Below are 20,769 nucleotides of genomic sequence, written 5' to 3' on the forward strand. Positions count from 1 at the left end.
AGTTGAGCGGCTGACTTCAGCTCAGGTCATGATCTCACGGTCTGAGAGTTTAAGCCCCACGTCAGGCTCTGTGCTGACAGCTCAGAGCCTGGAGCCTGCGTTGGATTCTGTGTCTCCCTATCTCTGACCCTCCCCTGTTCGTGTTCTGTCTCTCTCTGTCTCAAAAATAAACAAACATTAAAACAAATTAACAAAAAAGAATTATTTATTACATTTTAAATTTCTAATTGTGGTAAGAATATATCTAACAATATTTATCGTTTTAATCATTTTTAAGTGCATAGTTTGGTAGCATTCAGTATATTCACATTGCTGTGCAACAGATCTCCAAAAGTTCTTCATCTTGTAAAACTGAAACTATATCCATTAAAGAACTCCTCATTTCCCTCAGTTCCTGCCACCATTCTCTCTTTTCTGTTTTTGTGAATTTGACTACTAGATGTCTTTTCGTTTATTTAGATTGTCTTTAATTTCTTTCAACAGTGTTTTATATTTTTCAGAGTAGAAGTTTTGCACTTTTTTGTTACGTTTATTCCTAAGTATATTGTTCTTTTTGATGCTGTTGTAAATGGAGTTGTTTTTGTTTTCTGGAAGTAAATGGAATTCATTTTCTGAGTGTTGCTGCTGTAGACAAATGTAGCTGGTTTTGTATATTGATGCTGCATCCTGCAGCCTTGCTGAATTCCTTTATTGGCTCTAATAGTTTTTGCCTGCATGGTTTTTGTAGTATTTTCGAATGTACAAGATGATGCTATCTGCCAAGAGTTAGTTTTACTTCTTTATTTCCAGTCTGCATACCTTTTCATTTTGTTGCCTAATTGTACTTGCTAGAACTCCAGTACAGTAGTGAATAAAAAGAATTGGCAAGAGTGAACAAACTTGTCCTCGTTCTGATGTTAGGGAGTAAGCTTTCAGTTTTTCCATTAATTATGATAGCTGTGGGCTTCTTGAAATCAGGTTGAGGAAGTTCTCTACCTTTCTTCTAATTTACAGATAGTGCTTATTCTTCACTACCTTTGATTTTGCTGTTTTGTTCCCTTTTATAACTAATTAATCTACTACTACGAGCCACTGACATTGGTTTCATCACGTGCCAGGCACTGTTTTAAGTGTTTTACAAATAAGAGCTCAGTGGATATATTTTAGTTCTCAGTTTCAGTATTTTTGATATATGTCTGAACATTGGAGAGCATGCCTGTCGTAACAAGTTTTGAGAATCCTTTGGCAAAAATATATGAAAAAAAGTTTTAAATATTGTTGTTCTGTAATCATTCCCCTTTGTCCAGTAGATGTATCTAATCATAAAACTGGCCAGTCCACACAGAGTTTTGATCAACTGAGTAGGTTGAGAGCACATTTTGTTGTTGCTGTTAAGATAAAAGCAAAACATGTTTACTTTAGAAAGTGCAGATAAGCAAAAGCTCAAGTGTGTGCGATTTTTCCTTGGGTGCGTTCCTAGAAATTGTTTCAGGTCAAAGGAATACATTTTTCTGAGGTTCGTGTGGTAGGTATTGCAAAATTGTTCCCTGAAAATAATGTACTCCTAGTAGCAATCTGTGAGTGCCTGTTAGCAACTTTTTTCAGTCATAGATGATACGAACTTTGGAATAAATTATATGGATTTTGAGAGATGAAAAATTCCACTTGAAAAATGCTTTGATGAGACATAACAATTGCCATCAGCAATAAGTTTATTGAATCTTAATTAGTACTTTTTTAAATAGCTTTTAAGGTCAAAGGAGTAAGTTTGAAAGCCTTAATTCATTACATGAAGATTAGGCAAAAGAAATGGAAAATACTAGCTGAGACTTTCTCTGACAGCTTTTTAACTTAAAAAAAGAAAATCATGCTAAACATAGTCCTGAAAAGGTTTCAGATTCTAAGAGGGCAAACAAAATATTGTTAATGATTATTCTTTTCTGAATTATAATGTATTTGAGGCAAATTTGTGTTTGAGAAGAATTGCTAAACATCATTTGAATTACAGTTTTGCCTAGGTATGATAGTACATAAATTTTTAAATAACAGGATATGAAGTATAACTTGACTATTTTGAAAGAAAAGGCGGTCAATAATTGTCTTTTGCTTCTAATGAGGTAGTCTTCCTGGTTCTACCTCTATATGTTGCCGACCCTGAAACTGGAATAGAATTGCAAATTGTAACAGTGTACTGATGGGGAAAATATACAGTCAACAGTTTTGTTAATTTTTTTTAATGTTTAGTTTTGAAGGAGAGAGAGAGAGAGAGAGAGAGAGAGAGGGAGGGGGAGGGGCAGAGAGAGAAGGAGACACAGAATCTGAAGCGGGCTCCAGCCTCTGAACTGTCAGCACAGAACCCGACACGGGGGCTTGAACTCACAGGCTGAGAGATCATGACCTGAGCCAAAGTCGGACGCTTAACCGACTGAGCCACCCAGGTGCCCCTACAATCAACAGGTTTTTTAGGCTGTGGTTGCTAGAGATGTGTAAAGTTGAAAAGTTTGTGGGAAGAGCTTGCATTTTCAAATCTTTGTTCTATGAAGAACATTCTGGTATATAGATTGTTTTAATAATATTATTAAAAGTTTCAGTCTTGAAATTCTAGGTTCTTAGAATAAGAATTGCTCTTAGCAGTTATTTATTTATTTTTATTTTTTTAATTAAAATTTTTAGTAGCCTCTAATCCAACATGGGGCTTGAACTCATAGCCCCGAGATCAAGAGTCGCATGCTCTTCCCACTGAGCCAGCCAGTGGCCTCAGCAGTCATTTGATTATGCCCTCCTATGTAACATACATCTCAGATTAAAGTCTGGTTTACTGCCTTTTAGTCAACAGGTTAATCAAATGTTAGTTTTGATTTCAAAGTACCTTTGATCTAAAAATAAGGCATTATACCAGGTTTGCTAATTAGGGGAGTTTGGGTGAATAAGATACTAAAACAGAAAACAGTCCTGTGTTGTAAATAATAATTAAGTAAATTAGTAGTAACTAAGTGGTGTAGGAGACTGACGGAGTTGGGGACGAGGCTTGGTTTAGAATGGAGGGAAGTGTCTCACAGAAGTAGAATTTGAGTTTGGTCTTTGAAGAAGAGACTGGAGGAGGGCTTTCAAGCCAGAAGGAAGGTGTGAGTTTGCAAAGGCATGGGGTTGAAGACCGTACAGTGTTAGGTGCTTGGTGTTTGGATTGGTCGGGCAAGGTGGGGAGGTAGTATAGATGGATTTGTGGTTTGTTTTCATGGATAGGAAGCCAAATGGAAAGGCAGGAGGAAGTAAGAAAATGTGGCTTGAAGTCTTGCTGTGTAGTCATTGACTGACTACCTATGTGGATGATTTCTAGCCTGTCAGTACTTAGATTTCCCCTTACTGCAAAACCAAGGAGAGCAAATAGTACTAGGTTTGTTAAGGTATTTTATCTTCTCATTGATGCTGTGGACTCTTCGGTCCCAGATACTAAGGAAACCTGGTAATTCCCTGTGATGTAATATATAAACTGAGAATTGTAATCTGGATGAAATCTTGTATTTTTATTTATTTATTTTTTTTACCAGAAAGTATCTACTGATTTTAAAATAAGGTCATATGGAGTTGTGAAAATTTAATGATAAACAGGCTAATTCTCTTACTGGGTGTGGCAGTCCACCCACACAATTGATAACAGGTGTGGTGATAAAAGAAAAATAAACCAAAGTTAACTCTAGCTGAGTAATCAGTTTTTAGGTTGTTTTGATTATAGAATAGAAGCCTGTTTATAACTATAGAGGCGCCAGGTGGCTCAGTTGGTTAAACGTCTGATTTTACAAAACTACACTCAGATATCACCTCTCGTCAGTCAGAGTGGCCAAAATGAACAAATCAGGAGACTATAGATGCTGGAGAGGATGTGGAGAAACAGGAACCCTCTTGCACTGTTGGTGGGAATGCAAATTGGTGCGGCCACTCTGGAAAACAGTGTGGAGGTTCCTCAGAAAATTAAAAATAGACCTCCCCTATGACCCAACAATAGCACTGCTAGGAATTTACCCAAGGGATACAGGAGTGCTGATGCATAGGGGCAATTGTACCCCAATGTTTATAGCAGCACTCTCAACAATAGCCAAATTATGGAAAGAGCCTAAATGTCCATCAACTGATGAATGGATAAAGAAATTGTGGTTTATATACACAATGGAGTACTACATGGCAATGAGAAAGAATGAAATATGGCCCTTTGTAGCAACGTGGATGGAACTGGAGAGTGTGATGCTAAGTGAAATAAGCCATACAGAGAAAGACAGATACCGTATGTTTTCACTCTTATGTGGATCCTGAGAAACTTAACAGAAACCCATGGGGGAGGGGAAGGAAAAAAAAAAAAAAGAGCTTAGAGTGGAAGAGAGCCAAAGCATAAGAGACTCTTAAAAACTGAGAACAAGCTGAGGGTTGATGGGGGGTGGAAGGGAGGGGAGGGTGGGTGATGGGTATTGAGGAAGGCACCTTTTGGGATGAGCACTGGGTGTTGTATGGAAACCAATTTGATGATACATTTCATATATTGAAAAAAAATTTTAAAAAGTGAATTATGAATAAAAAAATAAAAATAAACGTCTGATTTTAGTTCAGGTCATGATCTGATGGTTTGTGAGGTTGAGCCTGGCATTGGGCTCACTGCTGTCAGCATGGAACTGGCTTCAGATCCTCTGTCTCCCTCTCTCTGCCCTTCCCCTGTTCACTGTATCTCAAAAATAAATAAACATTAAAAAAAAAAAAAGAAACCCGTTTATAGCTTTAAAAAAATTATAGACCAGTTGTGATTGGTATGTCCATTTATTGCTTTTGTAGATCACCCATAATACACCTTGAAAATCTCAATCTTCTGTTCTCATGCTAAATAATTTGGGGCTATTAGTCTTTCATTAGAAATACAAGATAGTCTAGGGGCACCTGGGTGGCTCAGTCGGTTAAGTGTCCGACTTCAGCTCAAGTCATGATCTCCTGGTTCATGAGTTCAAGCCCTCCGTCAGGCTCTGTGCTGACAGCTCAGAGCCTGGAGCCTGATTTGGATTCTGTGTTTCCTTCTCTCTCTGTCCCTCCCCTGTTCAGGTGCTCTTTCAAAAATAAATAAACATTAAAAAAAATTTAAGTACAAGATAGTCTGGTTTCATTAAAAAACAAATTGTTGGAATATGCTTGTAAATATTTAAATTTATAGTGTGTTCTCATGGGAAAAAATCAAACACTGGAGATGGTTATAAAGTAATAACTCTCTTTCCCCTAGGTAATCATTTTCATTTCCCTACATGTAGGATCACATTTGGGATCTCTCCTGTAATTTGCCTTTTCTAAAGTTAGTAAATATTAGATGTTTTTTTATTCAGAATATGTAATACTTTTATTTAAGTGTAATAAATACTTCTAAAAGTATTTATGTGAGTATTTCTGTTGTACAAATGCTTGGTAATTTATTTAACTTACCCTTTATTGACTGGCATTTAAGTTGTATCTAGCATTTCAGTATTGTAAACAGTGCTGCAGAGAGCATTCTTAAAACAGTGTCATTGCTTACTTGTGCTAGTATGCTTATAGGATATTTAAAAGTGAAATTACTAGATCAAAGAGTTTTTTATTCAAAATTTAGATATTACTGAGTTTTCTTTTAAAAATGTTACATCAGTTTACACTCCCACATACGTTGTTTCCCCATACAGTTACCAGTATGTCTCACCAATCTTTTAAATTTTGCTAGTTTGCTTGTTGGGATGTTCACTGGGTGCTGTATGGAAACCAATTTGACAATAACTTATATTTAAAAAAAATAAATTTTGCTAGTTTGATGGGTGAAAAATGGGAAAAGCGTGAATTTGTTCTTATAAATTATAAGTGAGGTAGGGAGCTTTTTTCATACATTTGTTGACTTTTTATTTTTTCCTTAAAAACCCTATTCATATTCTCTGCCCATTTGTTGTTGCCTACCTAGGTGGCTATATTTTTCTTCTTTTAAAGAATTCTTTCTGTATTAAGGAAATCTTTTTTTTTTTTTTTGGTGCCAATTTTAAACACAGTTTTATTTAAGACATTGCGTTTTCCACTTAACAATACAGCGCTTATAAAGTGCAGTGTTGTATTTCCTTTCCTGGTGCACATATTCCATATTCAAGTATCGAGAATCCTCAGTTGATTAACTGCAGCAGCTCAACTTTAAAACTGCCATGGAATTTGCTACCGATTCGGGTCCTTCAGATGTTTTGTGTGGAACAGTGCTAGACCTATTCTCGGGTTGGCTTAATCAACCTCTTCAGTGGTGGGCCCAGAGGAGGCACCACCAGAGGGAGGAGCTCCACCGCCAGGGAAGCCTTCAGGCGTGCCTCCTGCACTCTGGTACAGCTTTGTAATGATGGGATGGCAGACCTTCTCCAGCTCTTTCTGCTGATGTTCAAATTCTTCTTTTTCTGCGGTCTGGTTCTTATCCAGCCAGTTGATGATTTCATTACATTTGTCCAGAATCTTCTGTTTGTCCTTGTTGTTGATTTTACCCTGAAGCTTTTCATCTTCAGCAGTTGCTTTCATGTTGAATGCATAAGATTCAAGGGAATTCTTGGAGGACACCTTGTCTTGCCACTTCTCATCCTCAGCTTTGTACTTCTCAGCTTCCTGGACCGTGCGCTCAATGTCTTCCTTGCTCAGGCGACCTTTGTCGTTGGTGATGGTGATCTTGATCTCTTTTTCTGTACTCCTATCCACAGCGGAGACATTGAGAATGCCATTAGTATCAATATCAAAGGTGACCTCAATCTGAGGAACGCCATGGGGGCAGGACATATGCCTGTGAGTTCAAACTTGCCAAGTAGGTTGTTATTCTTGGTCATGGCATGCTCACCTTCATAAACCCAAGTGAGCACACCAGGCTGATTGTCAGAGTAGGTAGTGAAGGTTTGGGTCTGTTTGGTAGGAATGGTAGTATTGCGCTTGATGAGAACAGGCATGACTCCACCAGCGGTTTCAATGCCAAGAGAAAGACGGGTGACATCCAACAGCAGCAAACCTTGAACATTTTCATATTTGTCTCCAGAAAGGATGGCTGCCTGGACAGCTGCACCATAAGTGACAGCCTCATCAGGGTTGATGCTCTTATTCAGTTCCTTCACGCTGGAAATGTCTTGTAGAAGTTTCTGAACCTTGGGGATATGTGTAGAACCACCCACCAAGACAATAGTGTGGACCTGAGACTTGTCTAGCTTGGCATCCTGAAGGGCTTTCTCTACAGGGTCCTGGGTGCCACGGAACAGTTCAGCATTTAATTCTTCAAACCGGGCATGAGTAATAGAGGTATAGAAGTCGGTTCCTTCATATAGAGAATCAATCTCAATACTGGCCTGGGTGCTGGAAGGAGGCGTGCGCTTGTTGCGCTCCCAAGCAGTATGGAGGTGACAGACCGCCCTGTGGTTCTCGCTGAGGTCCTTCTTAGGTTTGCGTTTGAATGCTGCAATAAAATGGTTTACCATTCGGGTGTCAAAGTTTTCTCCACCTAAGTAGGTGTCTTTAGCAGTAGATTTGACCTCAAAGATCCCATCTTCGGTAGTGAGGATTGACACATCAGAAGTGCCACCTCCCAAGTCAAAGATCAGCACATTCCTTTCGGCTCCAACCTTTTTGTCTAAGCCATAAGCAAAGTAGCAGCAGTGGGCTCAGTGATGATTCAAAGTACATTAAGACCAGCAGTAGTTCCAGCATCTTTGGTAGCCTGACACTGAGAATCGTTAAAATAGGCAGGTACTGTGACTACAGCATTGGTAACAGTCCTCCCAAGGTAAGCCTCTGCGATTTCCTTCATCTTTGTCAAAACCATAGAAGACACCTCCTCTGGATAGAAACTTTTGGTCTCTCCCTTGTATTCTACTTGGACCTTGGGCCTGCCAGCATCATTCACCGCCATGAAGGGCCAATGCTTCATATCAGATTGGACAGCAGCATCATCAAATCTACGTCCAGTCAGGCGTTTGGCATCAAAAACTGTGTTGGTGGGGTTCATTGCAGCATCACCAATCAATCGTTCCGTGTCAGTAAAGGTGACATAACTTGGGGTGGTTTGGTTTCCCTGATTGTTGGCAATTATTTCCACTTTCCTGTGCTGGAAGACACCCACACAGGAGTAGGTGGTGCCAAGATCAATGCCAACTGCAGGTCCCTTAGACATAGTTGCTTCAATGTGGGCCCGGCCTGGCTTGTAAAGAAGACAGCTACCTGGAGAGCTAATGCCATGTTCAATGAGTGGAAATTGATCCTTTGAATGCAGTGTGAATATTAAAAAAAAAAATTTTAATGTTCATTTTTGAGAGAGCGCACACGTGAGAGGAAGAGGGGCAGAGAAAGAGGGAGACGCAGAATCTGAAGCAGACTCCAGGCTCTGAGCTGTCAGCACAGAGCCTGATGTGGGGCTCAAACTCATGTACTGTGAGATCATGAGCTGAAATCAGATGCTCAACTGACTGAGCCACCCAGGTGCCCCACTGTGAATATTTTGTAAACTAGCTGTTTGTTTTTTGACTTTGCTTATGGTGTGCCTTGCCATACTTAGTTTTTATATTATCAAATATTCTTTTATTGCTTTAAGATTTCTTGTCATGCTTAGGGATTTTCCAAGATGATGAAAAAGGAAAACAGAAGAAATTTTTTGCAATAATTACTCTTTAGGTTTTATAATTTATTTAAATATTTTATCCGCCTGAAATTTATTTTGAATGAGGGATCTAACTGTGTAGTTTTCCAAAATGGCTAGTCAGGTTTTTCAACATTATCTATTAAATCACCTTTTCTATATGAATATATACCGATTCTCATTTCTAGTTCATATTCCATTTTTGTGAAGTTAGTACAGACCTGTAATAATTGGTAGTTCTAGAAGATTTTTGAGGTCAGTGGAGCAGTAGCAGGTGATAGGTGGATTATACTATCTTATCTCCCCTTTTGCTTTTAAGATTGATAAATGATTGATTCTCTCAAGGGATGCTAACCACAGCCATCCTATGGACTTAAAGTGACTCTTAGATTACTTCTGTCTCTGTGGAGAAGGAAGTGAAGCTGCGATGAAGATCTTCTAAGTCATGGTCAGTGAGAGTTTTTTTTAGAAAATAATCAGGATTTTATTTTATTTTTTAATTTAATTTAATTTTTAATTATTTACTTTTTGTTTATTTTTTTATTTTTGAGAGAGAGAGAGAGAGAGAGTGAGCAGGGGAGGGGCAGATAGAGAGGGAGAGAGAATCCCAAGCATGGAACCTGATGTGGGGCTCAAACCCAGGAAACCGTGAGATCGTGACCTGAGCAAAAACCAAGAGTCAGATAAGCTTAACTGACTGAGCCACCCAGGTGCCCCTAATTTAATTTAATTTTTAAAGTTTTATTTATTTGAGTAATCTCTACACCCCATGTGGGGCTTGGACCCATGACCCCCAGATCAAGAGTGGCACGTTCTTCTGACTGAATCAGCCAGGAGCCCCATGATTGGGATTTTAAAATGAGTTGAATTTCTCTAGGCAATAAAACCCTGCTAGTCAGTGCCTGTCCGTTAGCTAATTCTGCACTTGCCTCAAGGAGGCAAAGAAAATGTTTATTAAAAGAATTACAACTTGAAAAAATGGTTTAGTCATTGCTTATTGCTTAGAACTCTACTTTTAATGTAGTCACTATAAGTAGGCCTTGATTTCTTTTCTTTTTTTTTTTTTTTTTTAAATTTAAATTTTATTTTTTGTGCTGCTTGTTGCGTGGCTAGGGGTTAGAAGACAGGTATTCGTTCGGGCTTAGTTACTTACTGGCCAGGCCATGTGACTGTGGGCCAGATATTTAATTGCTTTGAATCTTATTTTAAAAATAAAATAACCATCTTGCTTATCATACAGGGCTGTAAAGAATATATATTGTTTAATGTGGTGCCTGGGTGGCTCAGTTGGTTAACCAACTGACTCTTGATCTCAGCACAGGTCTTGATCTCAGCCCTGTGTTGAACCTGCTTAAACACGCACACACACATTATTAAATAAATATGTAACACTTGACGAATGTTGGTAAAACCCCAGATTTAATTTTGTGTACCACTGGGGACATCCATATCATAATTTCAGAAACAATTTTTAGGGAGTAGGTTGGCTCTGAATGTAAATGTGGACAATATAAATGATTTACTGTGTTGAGAGCAATTTGAACAGTCTCTCTAAGGATATGGAATGATCAAGGCAATAGTTTGAAGAGTTACTATTGAAAAAGAGATGGCCTTTGCCGTCCTCTGACATGGGAACAATGGAGAAGAGGGTTGAAGATTGTGAAAAGTAAGAAAGAGAAAACATTTAAGGACTTTGTACCCAAGGGATCAACTGGAGGTTGCTTGGTACGGCTGGACTTGAGGAAGGTAGAAAATGTTGAGAGCTATGGTTGTGAGGGCTGTTAAATTCATCAAGAGGTCAAGAAAAGATTTCATTATTCTTTTGCGGGGCTGGTTAGGACTTGACAGCATCAGTTTAGAGCGGGCCCATTTTCTTAATACTCTCTGTAGTGCATGACCATTTGGAATCGGAGAGAGCAGATAGCAGACAGTATCTGGGTTTGGAATATGGCGTGGTGGGTCCAGGAAATTGGTGGCATTGAGGAGAGAAGAGTGGAAATAATGACAGAGGATTAGTAACTCCAGGGTGGGTAAGAAAACTGGTGACGCAAACAAACTAAAAAACAAAACAGTCTCAGTCAGAAGAAGAGAAACGATTTCCCTAGGTTTCTCTTTAGAGCAATGAAACTTAACTAGAAATTCCCCAGCAAACTTCTTATGTCTCATTGGCCATAATTAGATTACAGGTTATGCTGGATATCTTCCTTTTGTCTCTCTACTCTTTTCTACCCTATTTTGTGTTCTGGGAGGCTGACCTTACTGGACTGTATCCATAGGTTCCCATGCCCTATGGTTTCTGGTAGAGTTTGGTCATGGGGGTTGGGGTCCGGCTGATGGGGAGGGAACTGACAGATCCAAGGGCAGAGAGAGGAAGGTGAGTGTGTTTATAACTTTCGTTATAAAGTTTTCCCTTTATTTAAAGTTACTTTCCTCCGTCTGGGTAACCGTCACTCCTGTCTGATAGTTCTCTTAGAAATTCTCTTTGGGTTTCCTTAACCATTTCCCTCCTTTGCCCTTTGAAGCCTAAGGATAGCTTCCCTGGTATTTGTTACTAGCCCTAGAATTCCACACTATCCTTTGTTGCTTTTCTTTAACTCTGCCCGCACATGTATAAAAGGGCCCTCTTTGAACTCCTCTCAGTAAACTAGCTTGAGTGAGTCATTTTTATGCTGTCCTTGCTCTGACAGATACTCATGCCCAGTCTTAAATCAGTCTGGCAAGGGGAATGAAACACATGCCCTTATTGGGGAAGCAGCCAACAGCATTTGCCATAGTTAGGTTAACTTAACAAAAAGTCGTGTACATACCTATCAGTTTTGTCAGCCAGATTTACAGTAAATTAGCCATCTAGAACAGGAGTTGGCAAACACAGCCATGTTTGTGTGTGGAGTGAATGGACCATATGGCTCGCAAAGCCTGAAATACTTGCTCTCTGGCCCATTGCAGAAAAAGATGTGCTGACCCCTCATTTAGAGCTACACCATTCATGGGACACCTGAGTGGCTCATTAGGTTAAGTGTCTTGACTCTGGATTTTGGCTTAGGTCATGATCTCACGGTTTGTGGGGTTCCTTGTAAGAACAGCAGAGCCTGCCTGAGATTCTCTCTTTTTCTGCCCCTCTTCCTCTGTCTCTCTCAAAACAAATAAACTTGAAAAAGAGCCATGCTGTTCAGTATGGGAGCTAGTAGACCTACATTTCAGTATCGTCTAGTTTAGCACTGGAAATGTGACTAGTCTGAATTGAGATAACACTGTAATTATAAAATACCACATTTCAAGGACTCATTTATACCTGTTGTGGCTCCTAGAAAAGTTAAAGTTACGTATGTGGTTCACATTATATTTCTGTTGGACAGCACTCATCTGGAAAGTTGGTCATTTAGCAAGTAAGTAGATAAAAAGCTACCCTTAGGCAAAAAGCTTATTAAAATCAGTTTTATAAAGCAAAGCAAGCATGGCACCCAGAGAGACATTTGACCCAGGTTCAAGTCCCAAAAAACCCAAGTTTTTATAAGTCTGTATGCTCACTCTTTCCTCTATAATAATCTGTCTAGCACCTGTTCACTATGATTTTTCTTTATCATCTGGGACTCAGCTCAAATATTGACTTCCTCTGCAAAAGCTCACTCCACCCCACAGTCATCTGTATGTTGAAATTATCTACATTCGCACATTTCTCCTGAGATTCTAAAGGAAGGGTTTAGGATATGTGTGTACTACCCTTTATATATTGGGTACTCACTGGGTTTTTACTTAATGAATTGAATATATAATTGAATGAATAAATGAGTTACCTATTTAACGAGCTTGGTTATGTGTCTTTTCCTTCTGGGTAACCTTGGCAATGGATTTGGCATAGCAGTGTAAACATAGGATTGTTAGAGGAAGCGGATTTGATACAAAGCCATGAAGAGACCGCCCCATCGAAAGGCACAGCTCCTTGGAGTTGTTTGGTATAGTCCTGATTGCTCTCATTTCAGTTTTACTGTAGGTATTGATAGCATAGTACAATAAATGATCTCTTTTACTGGACATAAAAAGTATGTAGGATACAGTTGGGTTTTTTTTTTTAAGGTGGTATATGATAAGGTGGCATGTGATAATTTTAGAAAGCTCTTCATCACAACTGGTTAAAATAAGATTTTTGATATTTCAGGGAATAAATTTTAAGTATTCCCATTAAATAAATATAGACTTCACAAGGGTTAAGTAGCGCTCACAAAGGTAAATGTTGCAAACCTGGTTTATTTGTTGGAGATGAGAGTGCTAGGAGAAAACAAAATGTACAGTAGTTTGTTTGTTTTTTTTAAGGGATTTATCCTTGGGTCTGTTAATTAGATGTTACCAGTTAATGATCAGTTTTCAAGGATATTAATGTTACAAGTTAGTGATATCAGTAGACCTAAGAAGATCTTACAGAAATTGCATGATCAATGTTTTAGAAACCTAGAAACCTTGAGTTGAGTTATATGGTTGGAAGTCTGTACTTTAAATCATTGCATGTTAGAAGGGCACCTGGGTGGCTCAGTTAAACATCTGACTTCGGCTCAGGTCATGATCTCATAGTTCGTGAGTTTGAGCCCCCTTGTTGGGCTCTGTGCTGACAGCTCAGAGCCTGGAGCCTGCTTGTGGATTCTGTGTCTCCCTCTCTCTGCCTGTCCGCCATTCGTACTTTGTCTCTCTCAAAAATAAATAAATAAATGTTAAAAAATTTTTAAGAAATCATTGCATGTTAGCTTTAAGGGCATTCTTCTTCTGGATTTTTTGACATTTAATTTTTTAATTTTTTGGTAATAAGAAAGTAAATCTTTTGAATATGTGTGAAATTAATTTTAAGGTGAAGGAACATGAGTAGAATTGGCTTTTTAATATATTTTTCTTCCACTGTGTAGTTTTAATGTCATTGAGGGAGGCTTTCAGAGGCTAGTCTAGCTGTGAGCAAAAATACTCCCTATTTTCCAGTTCCCAACTAGTCAAAACCAGTTTGTAATGGTGGTTATGTTATTTATGGATAAATAGATGCCTTTTGGAAGTGATGTACAGGTAGTGAGAATTAATCTTTTACAATGATTCTCTCCCCATTCCCCCATGGTAATTGAATTAGTTGAAGGGAAGAAGCTTCAGTATTCATTTATTTATGAAATAGATTATTTATGAAACCATGGTCCGATCGTAGATGGTAGAGAACTAAATAAAAAAGGTGTTATAATTGACAGAAAAATCAAATTAATATTTGTCTTAGTCATATTTCTTGCCTATTTAAAGTTTGTGACTATCTTCAAAATTTATCTTCTCCTACCTACCCTCATTGCCATTTGTTTTGGTTTATGACCTCATTTCTTGTCTGAATTTATTGCATTTCTCTCTTCTGTGGTCCTTTTCATTCTGCCAGAGTGGACTTGCCCATATCAAATCAGTTATTTTCCTGCTTAAAATTCTTAGTTTCCTCATAGCCCTTGTTAAAATACACCCAGGCTCTTCATGACATGATCTCTAGCCTCCTTCCCAGTTACAAACTCCACCACTGTCAAAGGTTGAAGATACTGATCCACTGTCTGGTGGCTTCTGTTGTTGGCATTGGTAAGTCAGGCATAACTGCAATTCTTTCATAGGTGGTACTTGCTTTCTGGCTGCTTTTAAGAGGTGTTTTTTAAAATAAACCTGTGTGTTACAGTTTCACTATGATAGATCTTTTTTTTTTGAGCATGTAATTTATTTTATTTTATTTTATTATTTTTTTAATATGAAATTTGTTGTCAGGTTGGTTTCCATACAACACCCAGTGTTCATCCCAGCAGGTGCCCTCCTCAATGCCCATCACCCACTTTCCCTTCCCTCCCATCAATGTTCAGTTTTTTTTTCATTTTTTAAGAGTCTCTTATGGTTTGCCTCCTTCCCTCTCTAACTCTTTTTTTCCCCTTCCTCTCACCCATGGTTTTTGTTAACTTTCTCAGGATCCACATAAGAGTGAAAACATATGGTATCTATCTTTCTCTGCTTGACTTATTTCACTTAGCATAACACTCTCCAGTTCCATCCACGTTGCTACAAAGGGCCATATTTCATTCTTTCTCATTGCCACGTAGTATTCCATTGTATATATAAACCACAATTTCTTTATCCATTCGTCAGTTGATGGACATTTAGGCTCCTTCCGTAATTTGGCTATTGTTGAGAGTGCTGCTATAAACATTGGGGTACAAGTTTGCCCTATGCATCAGTACTCCTTTATCCCTTGGGTAAATTCCTAGCAGTGCTATTGTTGGGTCATAGGGTAGGTCTATTTTTAATTTTCTGAGGAACCTCCACACTGTTTTCCACAGCGGCTGCACCAGTTTGCATTCCTACCAACAGTGCAAGAGGGTTCCCGTTTCCCCACATCCTCTCCAGCATCTGTAATCTCCTGATTTGTTCATTTTAGCCACTCTGACTGGTGTGAGGTGATGTCTCAGTGTGGTTTTGATTTGTATTTCCCTGATGAGGAGTGACGTTGAGCATCTTTTCATGTGCCTGTTGGCCATCTGGATGTCTTCTTTAGAGAAGTGTCTATTCATGTCTTCTGCCCATTTCTTCCCTGGATTATTTGTTTTTCAGGTGTGGAGTTTGGTAAGCTCTTCATAATGGATTTTGGATACTGGCCCTTTGTCTGATATGTCATTTGCAAATATCTTTTCCCATTCCATCGGTTGCCTTTTAGTTTTGTTGATTATTTCCTTTGCAGTGCAGAAGCTTTTTATCGTGATGAAATCCCAATAGCTCATTTTTGCTTTTAATTCCCTTGCCTTTGGGGATGTGTCAAGTAAGAAATTGCTGCGGCTGAGGTCAGAGAGGTTTTTTCCTGCTTTCTCCTCTAGGGTTTTGATGGTTTCCTGTCTCACATTCAGGTCTTTTATCCATTTTGAGTTTATTTTTGTGCATGGTGTAAGAAAGTGGTCTAGTTTTATTCTTCTGCATGTTGCTGTCCAGTTCTCCCAGCACCATTTGCTAAAGAGACTGTCTTTTTTCCATTGGATATTCTTTCCTGCTTTGTCAAAGATTAGTCGGCCATACTTTTGTGGGTCCAATTCTGGAGTCTCTATCTAAGTGTAGATTTTTATTTATCCTGCTTGGGATTCTTTGACCTTATTTCATTTGAGGATTGGTCTCTTTCCACAATTCTGGAAAGTTCTCCGCCATTATTACTTATTTTTTTGTCTCTCATTATAGACCTTTGATGGGGTGCATTTTGGACCTTCTCATTCTCCATGCCTTTTTTCCAAGTGAAGTATTGTAAAAGGGTATAAATAATCTAAATTTCCAATGGGGGATTAAATATAGTAAGTTTCAGCCATAAAAACAGAATAATAGGCAAATAAAAATGATACAGAGGCATATGTAGTGACATGGAAAGATATTCACAATATATTAAGTGAAAAAAGCAAGTTCCAAAACTATGCATGAGTCCACTTTTATAGTATGTATATTTGCCAAAGTAGAAGGACGAATGGTATCTACCAAAGTATTAATATTAGTTACTTGAACACTATAGGACATAGGGTAGTTTTGTTAGAGCTCTTTTGGGAGAGAGCATTTGGGATTTTAATTTCCTGTAATGAAGATTACTTTTAGAATAGGGAGAGAGAGTTATTAAATTTAAATTAGCCCAAATATGGGGTGCCTGGGTGGCTCAGTCAGTTAAGCATAGGCTCAGGTCACAGTCTCATGGTTCGTGGGTTCGAGCCCTGTTTTGGGCTCTGTGCTGACAGCTCGGAGTCTGGAGCCTGCTTCAGATTCTGTGTCTCCCTCTCTCTCTCAGCCCCATGCACGCTCTCTCTCAAAAATAAACATTAAAGAAAAAAAAATTAGCCCAAATTTGCCCTCAACATTCATTCTGGTGTTAAAGAACAAAAATTCAACTGGGTGAATTTGAGGATCTAATTGGCTTTATTAATTGATTCATGAATCGGACATCAACCCATCAGGCAAGTAGAGGGGAGCTCAGAGGAGCTGTACAAACTGGAAAGATTTTATAGGCAGAAACTGGGCAGGACGATTAGTAAAAGAAAGGGCAGGAGTCTTATTGGGTGGATTACCTTCTCTTCCTTTGGGAGGGGGTGGGATGTAGAAGGCCATGTGACTGACGACCTCATTGATACTGACCAGAGAATTCCTGATTGGGTAAAACTGCATTTCAGGAAGTGGTAGAAACTTTAATTAGGTTAGGTTCCTAACCTAATGACTTGGCCTGGCATATGTGACTCCCATTTTTGGCCTGCGGTTTTCTTTTTTAACCTGCAAAGTAAGTATTTCTGGGAAATTACTTAGAATGCCCTTCACTCCTTCTTTTAAGTAGAATATACAGTAGCAATTGTTGATTCTGAAACAAAAATACTCAGGTAAATTTTGCCAAGGAAAATAGGTAAGAAAATGTAAATTCTCATTAAAAGATACTACTAAAATGATACAAAGTTACATTATAGGTTTTTACAAAGACAGCAAAGAGAAGTGGTGGTCTTCCTATGTTTCAGCTCGCATTCTGTTCTGTTCTATCCATTTATTTGTGTGGAAAATCTCTCTACACATGATGATGTCTGATATTATTGGTTCCTATAGTAGAGTAGACACCTTGACATTTCAATTAAAAAGATAAAATAGGAGCGCCTGGGTGGCTCTGTCCATTGAGTGTCCGACTTTGGCTCAGGTCATGATCTCATGGTTTGTGAGTTCGAGCCCCGCGTCAGGCTCTGTGCTGATAGCTCGGAGCCTGGAGCCTGCTTCGGATTCTGTGTCTCCTTCTTTCTCTTCGTCTCCCCACTCATGCTCTGTCTCTTTCTGTCTCTCTCAAAAAATATAAATAAACATTAAAAAAATTTAAAAAAGATGAAATAGCATTTAGTATCAGATTATAAAATTCCTTTTCTGGAAGAAGATACTATAATATCTGAAGGTATACTTTGAAAAAAATACAAAAATGAAAAAGGTACCATTTCAAGATCACTAAGTCTATGTTGAACTTAAGTGAATTTCAGTAAAACTCTAACTCAAAGGAAAATCTAACGTTAACAAGAGGTTCCAATAACATTATTTTAGTAAGCAAAATGAGCAGTATATGCAACTGTTAATGGGCACCAAGTTCAATAGAGTAGACATTAGCTTCTGCATTGACATTTAATTTTTCAAGTTATGTTAAAAGTGTTGCTTTAAGCTGTGAATCTTTTGCCAAAGAAAAACTTAAAAAAATTTTTTATTTAAATAATTTTGTTTTCTTTCTGTAGATAGGAAGGATGCAAGTTAGAAATTTTACCAAGAAAACTTAAATGTTTAATAAAGATATCAAAAGCTAAAACTTGGCTAAGCTATTATGCAAGATACTATGTGTAAAGACAGACTCATGAATGGAGGCAAATTTCATTCAAAATGAACTCTACCCTTATTCTATTAAAAGGGCAGACAGGTGCCTGGGTGGCTCAGGCGGTTAAGTGAGTGACTCTTGGTTTTCGTCTCAGGACACGATCTCATGAGGTTGTGAGTTTGAGCCCCACGTTGGGCTCTGTAGCTAGTAGCACGGAGCCTGCTTGGGATTCTCATTCTCTCCCTCTCTCTCTGCCCCTCCCCTACTCACAATGTCTCTTTCTCAAATAAATGAACTTTAAAATAAAATATAAAGAATAAAAGAGCAGACAGTCTGCCTGCTTGCTTAAATTATAGTAGTACTGTGATTCACTGTGAAGTTAAGGAACTGTCTTTGAGTCCATGACAGTCATAAATCACAATGTACAGTGGGTATGGGAGTCATAAAGAACAACAGGTTCTCATAAAAAACAAATATTTTAAGACCTTGAAAATCAACTTTTCTTGAAAATCATGAAGAAGGTGCTCAGGTTAGATTAATTAATAATAGACTAATAACCTCAGTTAAATTAAACATTAGGGAGCTACATTAATGCGACTTAATATACAGAAAGGAATCTTTCAGAATAAGGAGTTTAGAATGAAATGAATTTTAGATTATTTTCTTCCCCCCCCCCCAAAAAAAAAAACCCCAAAACAACCGTGTGCGCATTATGCAGGCATTCCCTATTCCTCACCCTCCTGCCCCTGACGCCTGGACAACCACAAACCTTCTGTCTCTGTAGAATTGTCTCTGCTGGATTTCATGTAATGGAGTCCTACAACGTGTAAGTCTTTTGTGACTGACTTTCATTCAGCATGTTTTCAAGTTTCATCCATATTGAAGTGTGTATGAGTGTTTCTCCTGTTATTGCTGGGTGATATCCCATTCTGTGGCTCGACCACATTCTGTTAATCAGTTAATGGATATTTGAGTTGTTTCACTTTCTGTTAATATGAATAATGCTTCTATAAACATTCATATACCAGTTTTTGGCTGGGCATCAGATTGTGACCTGAGCTGAGACCAAGAGTTTGGACATTTAACCTACCGAGCCACCCAGGCGCCCTGTTACGGGTGTTTATAGACACTTCTCTAATTGTATCATAGAAGAGCTGTCACATCCAGTCCTTAAGTAATACTGTTCTCAGAATTTCCTACATGTACAGCTCTTTTTTCCCCACCAGCATGATTGAGATAAAACTGACGCATTAACATTGTATAAGCTTATGGTATACAATGGCCAGCACTTGCTATTTTTGATGATAGCCCCCTGGTGGGTATGAAGTGGTATTTCTTCATGTTTTGATTTGCGTTTCCTTGGTGGCCAATGATGTGGAGCATCTTTTCATGTGATATTGGCTATTTGTGTATCTTTCAGGGAGCAATGGTTGTTCAGATACTTTGCCCATGTTTAAATTGAATCACTTGTCTTTTTATTATAGAGTTGTAAGAGTTCTTTATATATTTTATTTTTTTTTTTGAATGTTTATTTTTGAGAGAGAGCGAGCAAGTAGGAGAGGGCAGAGAGAGAAAGTGAGAGAGAATCCGAAGCAGGCTTTGCACTGTCAGCGCAGTCTGACGTGGGGCTCAATCTCACAAACCCATGAGATCATGGCCTAAGCTGAAATGAAGAGTCGGCACTTAACCGACTGAGCCACCCAGGTGCCCCAATATATATACTTTAGAGTGCTCTATACATACGAGTTCCTGATCAGATTTGCAGATTTTTTTTGTCTTATTTTGTGTGTTGTCTTTCTGCTTTTCTCATGTTGTCCTTTACAGCAAAAAAAATTTAAAAAATTTTTGATGAAGTCCAATGTATCTAATTTTTCTATGGTTGCTTGTGCATTTTAGTAGTTACAGTTGCAAGATCCATTCACAGAGTCTAACTTCTCGTACTGTCAGTATTGGATCTTATAGCATCATATGATTAATGTTGTGAACGTTGTATGTACATACAGTAATTTTTTTTTTTCGAGAAACACGAGGGAGGGGCGGAGGGAGAGAGAACCTTTAAAAAAATTTTTTTAATGTTTATTTTTTTTATTAAAAAAAAATTTTTTTTAACGTTTATTTACTTTTGAGACAGAGTCAGAGCATGAACAGGGGAGGGGCAGAGAGAGAGGGAGACACAGAATCGGAAGCAGGCTCCAGGCTCCAAGCCATCAGCCCAGAGCCCAATGCGGGGCTCGAACTCATGGACCGCGAGATCGTGACCTGAGTCGAAGTTGGACGCTTAACCGACTGAGCCACCCAGGCGCCCCTTAATGTTTATTTTTGAGAGAGAGAGAGAGACAGAACATGAGTGAGGGAGGGGCGGAGAGAGGGGGAGACACAGAATCCGAAGCAGGCTCCAGGCTCTGAGCTGTCAGCACACAGCCTGATGTGGGGCTAGAACTCAAACTGCAAGATCATGACCTCAGCTGAAGTCGGACACATAACTGACTAAGTCACCCAGGTCCAGAGAGAGAGAGGGAGAGGGAGAGAGGGAGACTCTTAAGCAGACTCCACTGTCAGCGCAGATCCTGATGCAGGGCTCGATCCCATGACCCTGGGATCATGACCTGAGCTGAAATCAAGAGTTGTATGCTCAACTGACTAAGCCACTCAGGCACCTGTCTTCTTATATATAAATTATGTATAAATTTCCTTCTACTGATAGTGCCCATGCTTCATTTTTTAAGAGTTGTCACGTTTTGTGGTTTTACCGTAATTTACATAGTCATCCTCTTCTGCTTGATTTTTCAACTTCATGATTTAAATAGTACTGGTTAGGGGCGCCTGG

The 20,769-nt window shown here is 38.7% G+C and overlaps 2 protein-coding genes across 2 annotated transcripts in view; one reads left to right on the forward strand and one right to left on the reverse strand.

Annotated features, from left to right (window-relative positions):
* Positions 1 to 20,769, forward strand: part of SOAT1 (sterol O-acyltransferase 1) — a 78,447-nt gene that overhangs the window by 18,977 nt on the left and 38,701 nt on the right. The window lies entirely within an intron of this gene.
* Positions 6,083 to 8,238, reverse strand: LOC102951341 (heat shock cognate 71 kDa protein-like). Its single transcript, XM_042975793.1, is given in 3 exon segments — positions 6,083 to 6,761; positions 6,764 to 7,627; positions 7,630 to 8,238. Coding segments are annotated over 3 exon segments (1,908 nt in total). The 5' UTR covers positions 8,150 to 8,238; the 3' UTR covers positions 6,083 to 6,237.

The sequence above is a fragment of the Panthera tigris genome, chromosome F3, assembly GCF_018350195.1.
Source record: "Panthera tigris isolate Pti1 chromosome F3, P.tigris_Pti1_mat1.1, whole genome shotgun sequence".
Taxonomy (NCBI): domain Eukaryota; kingdom Metazoa; phylum Chordata; class Mammalia; order Carnivora; family Felidae; genus Panthera; species Panthera tigris.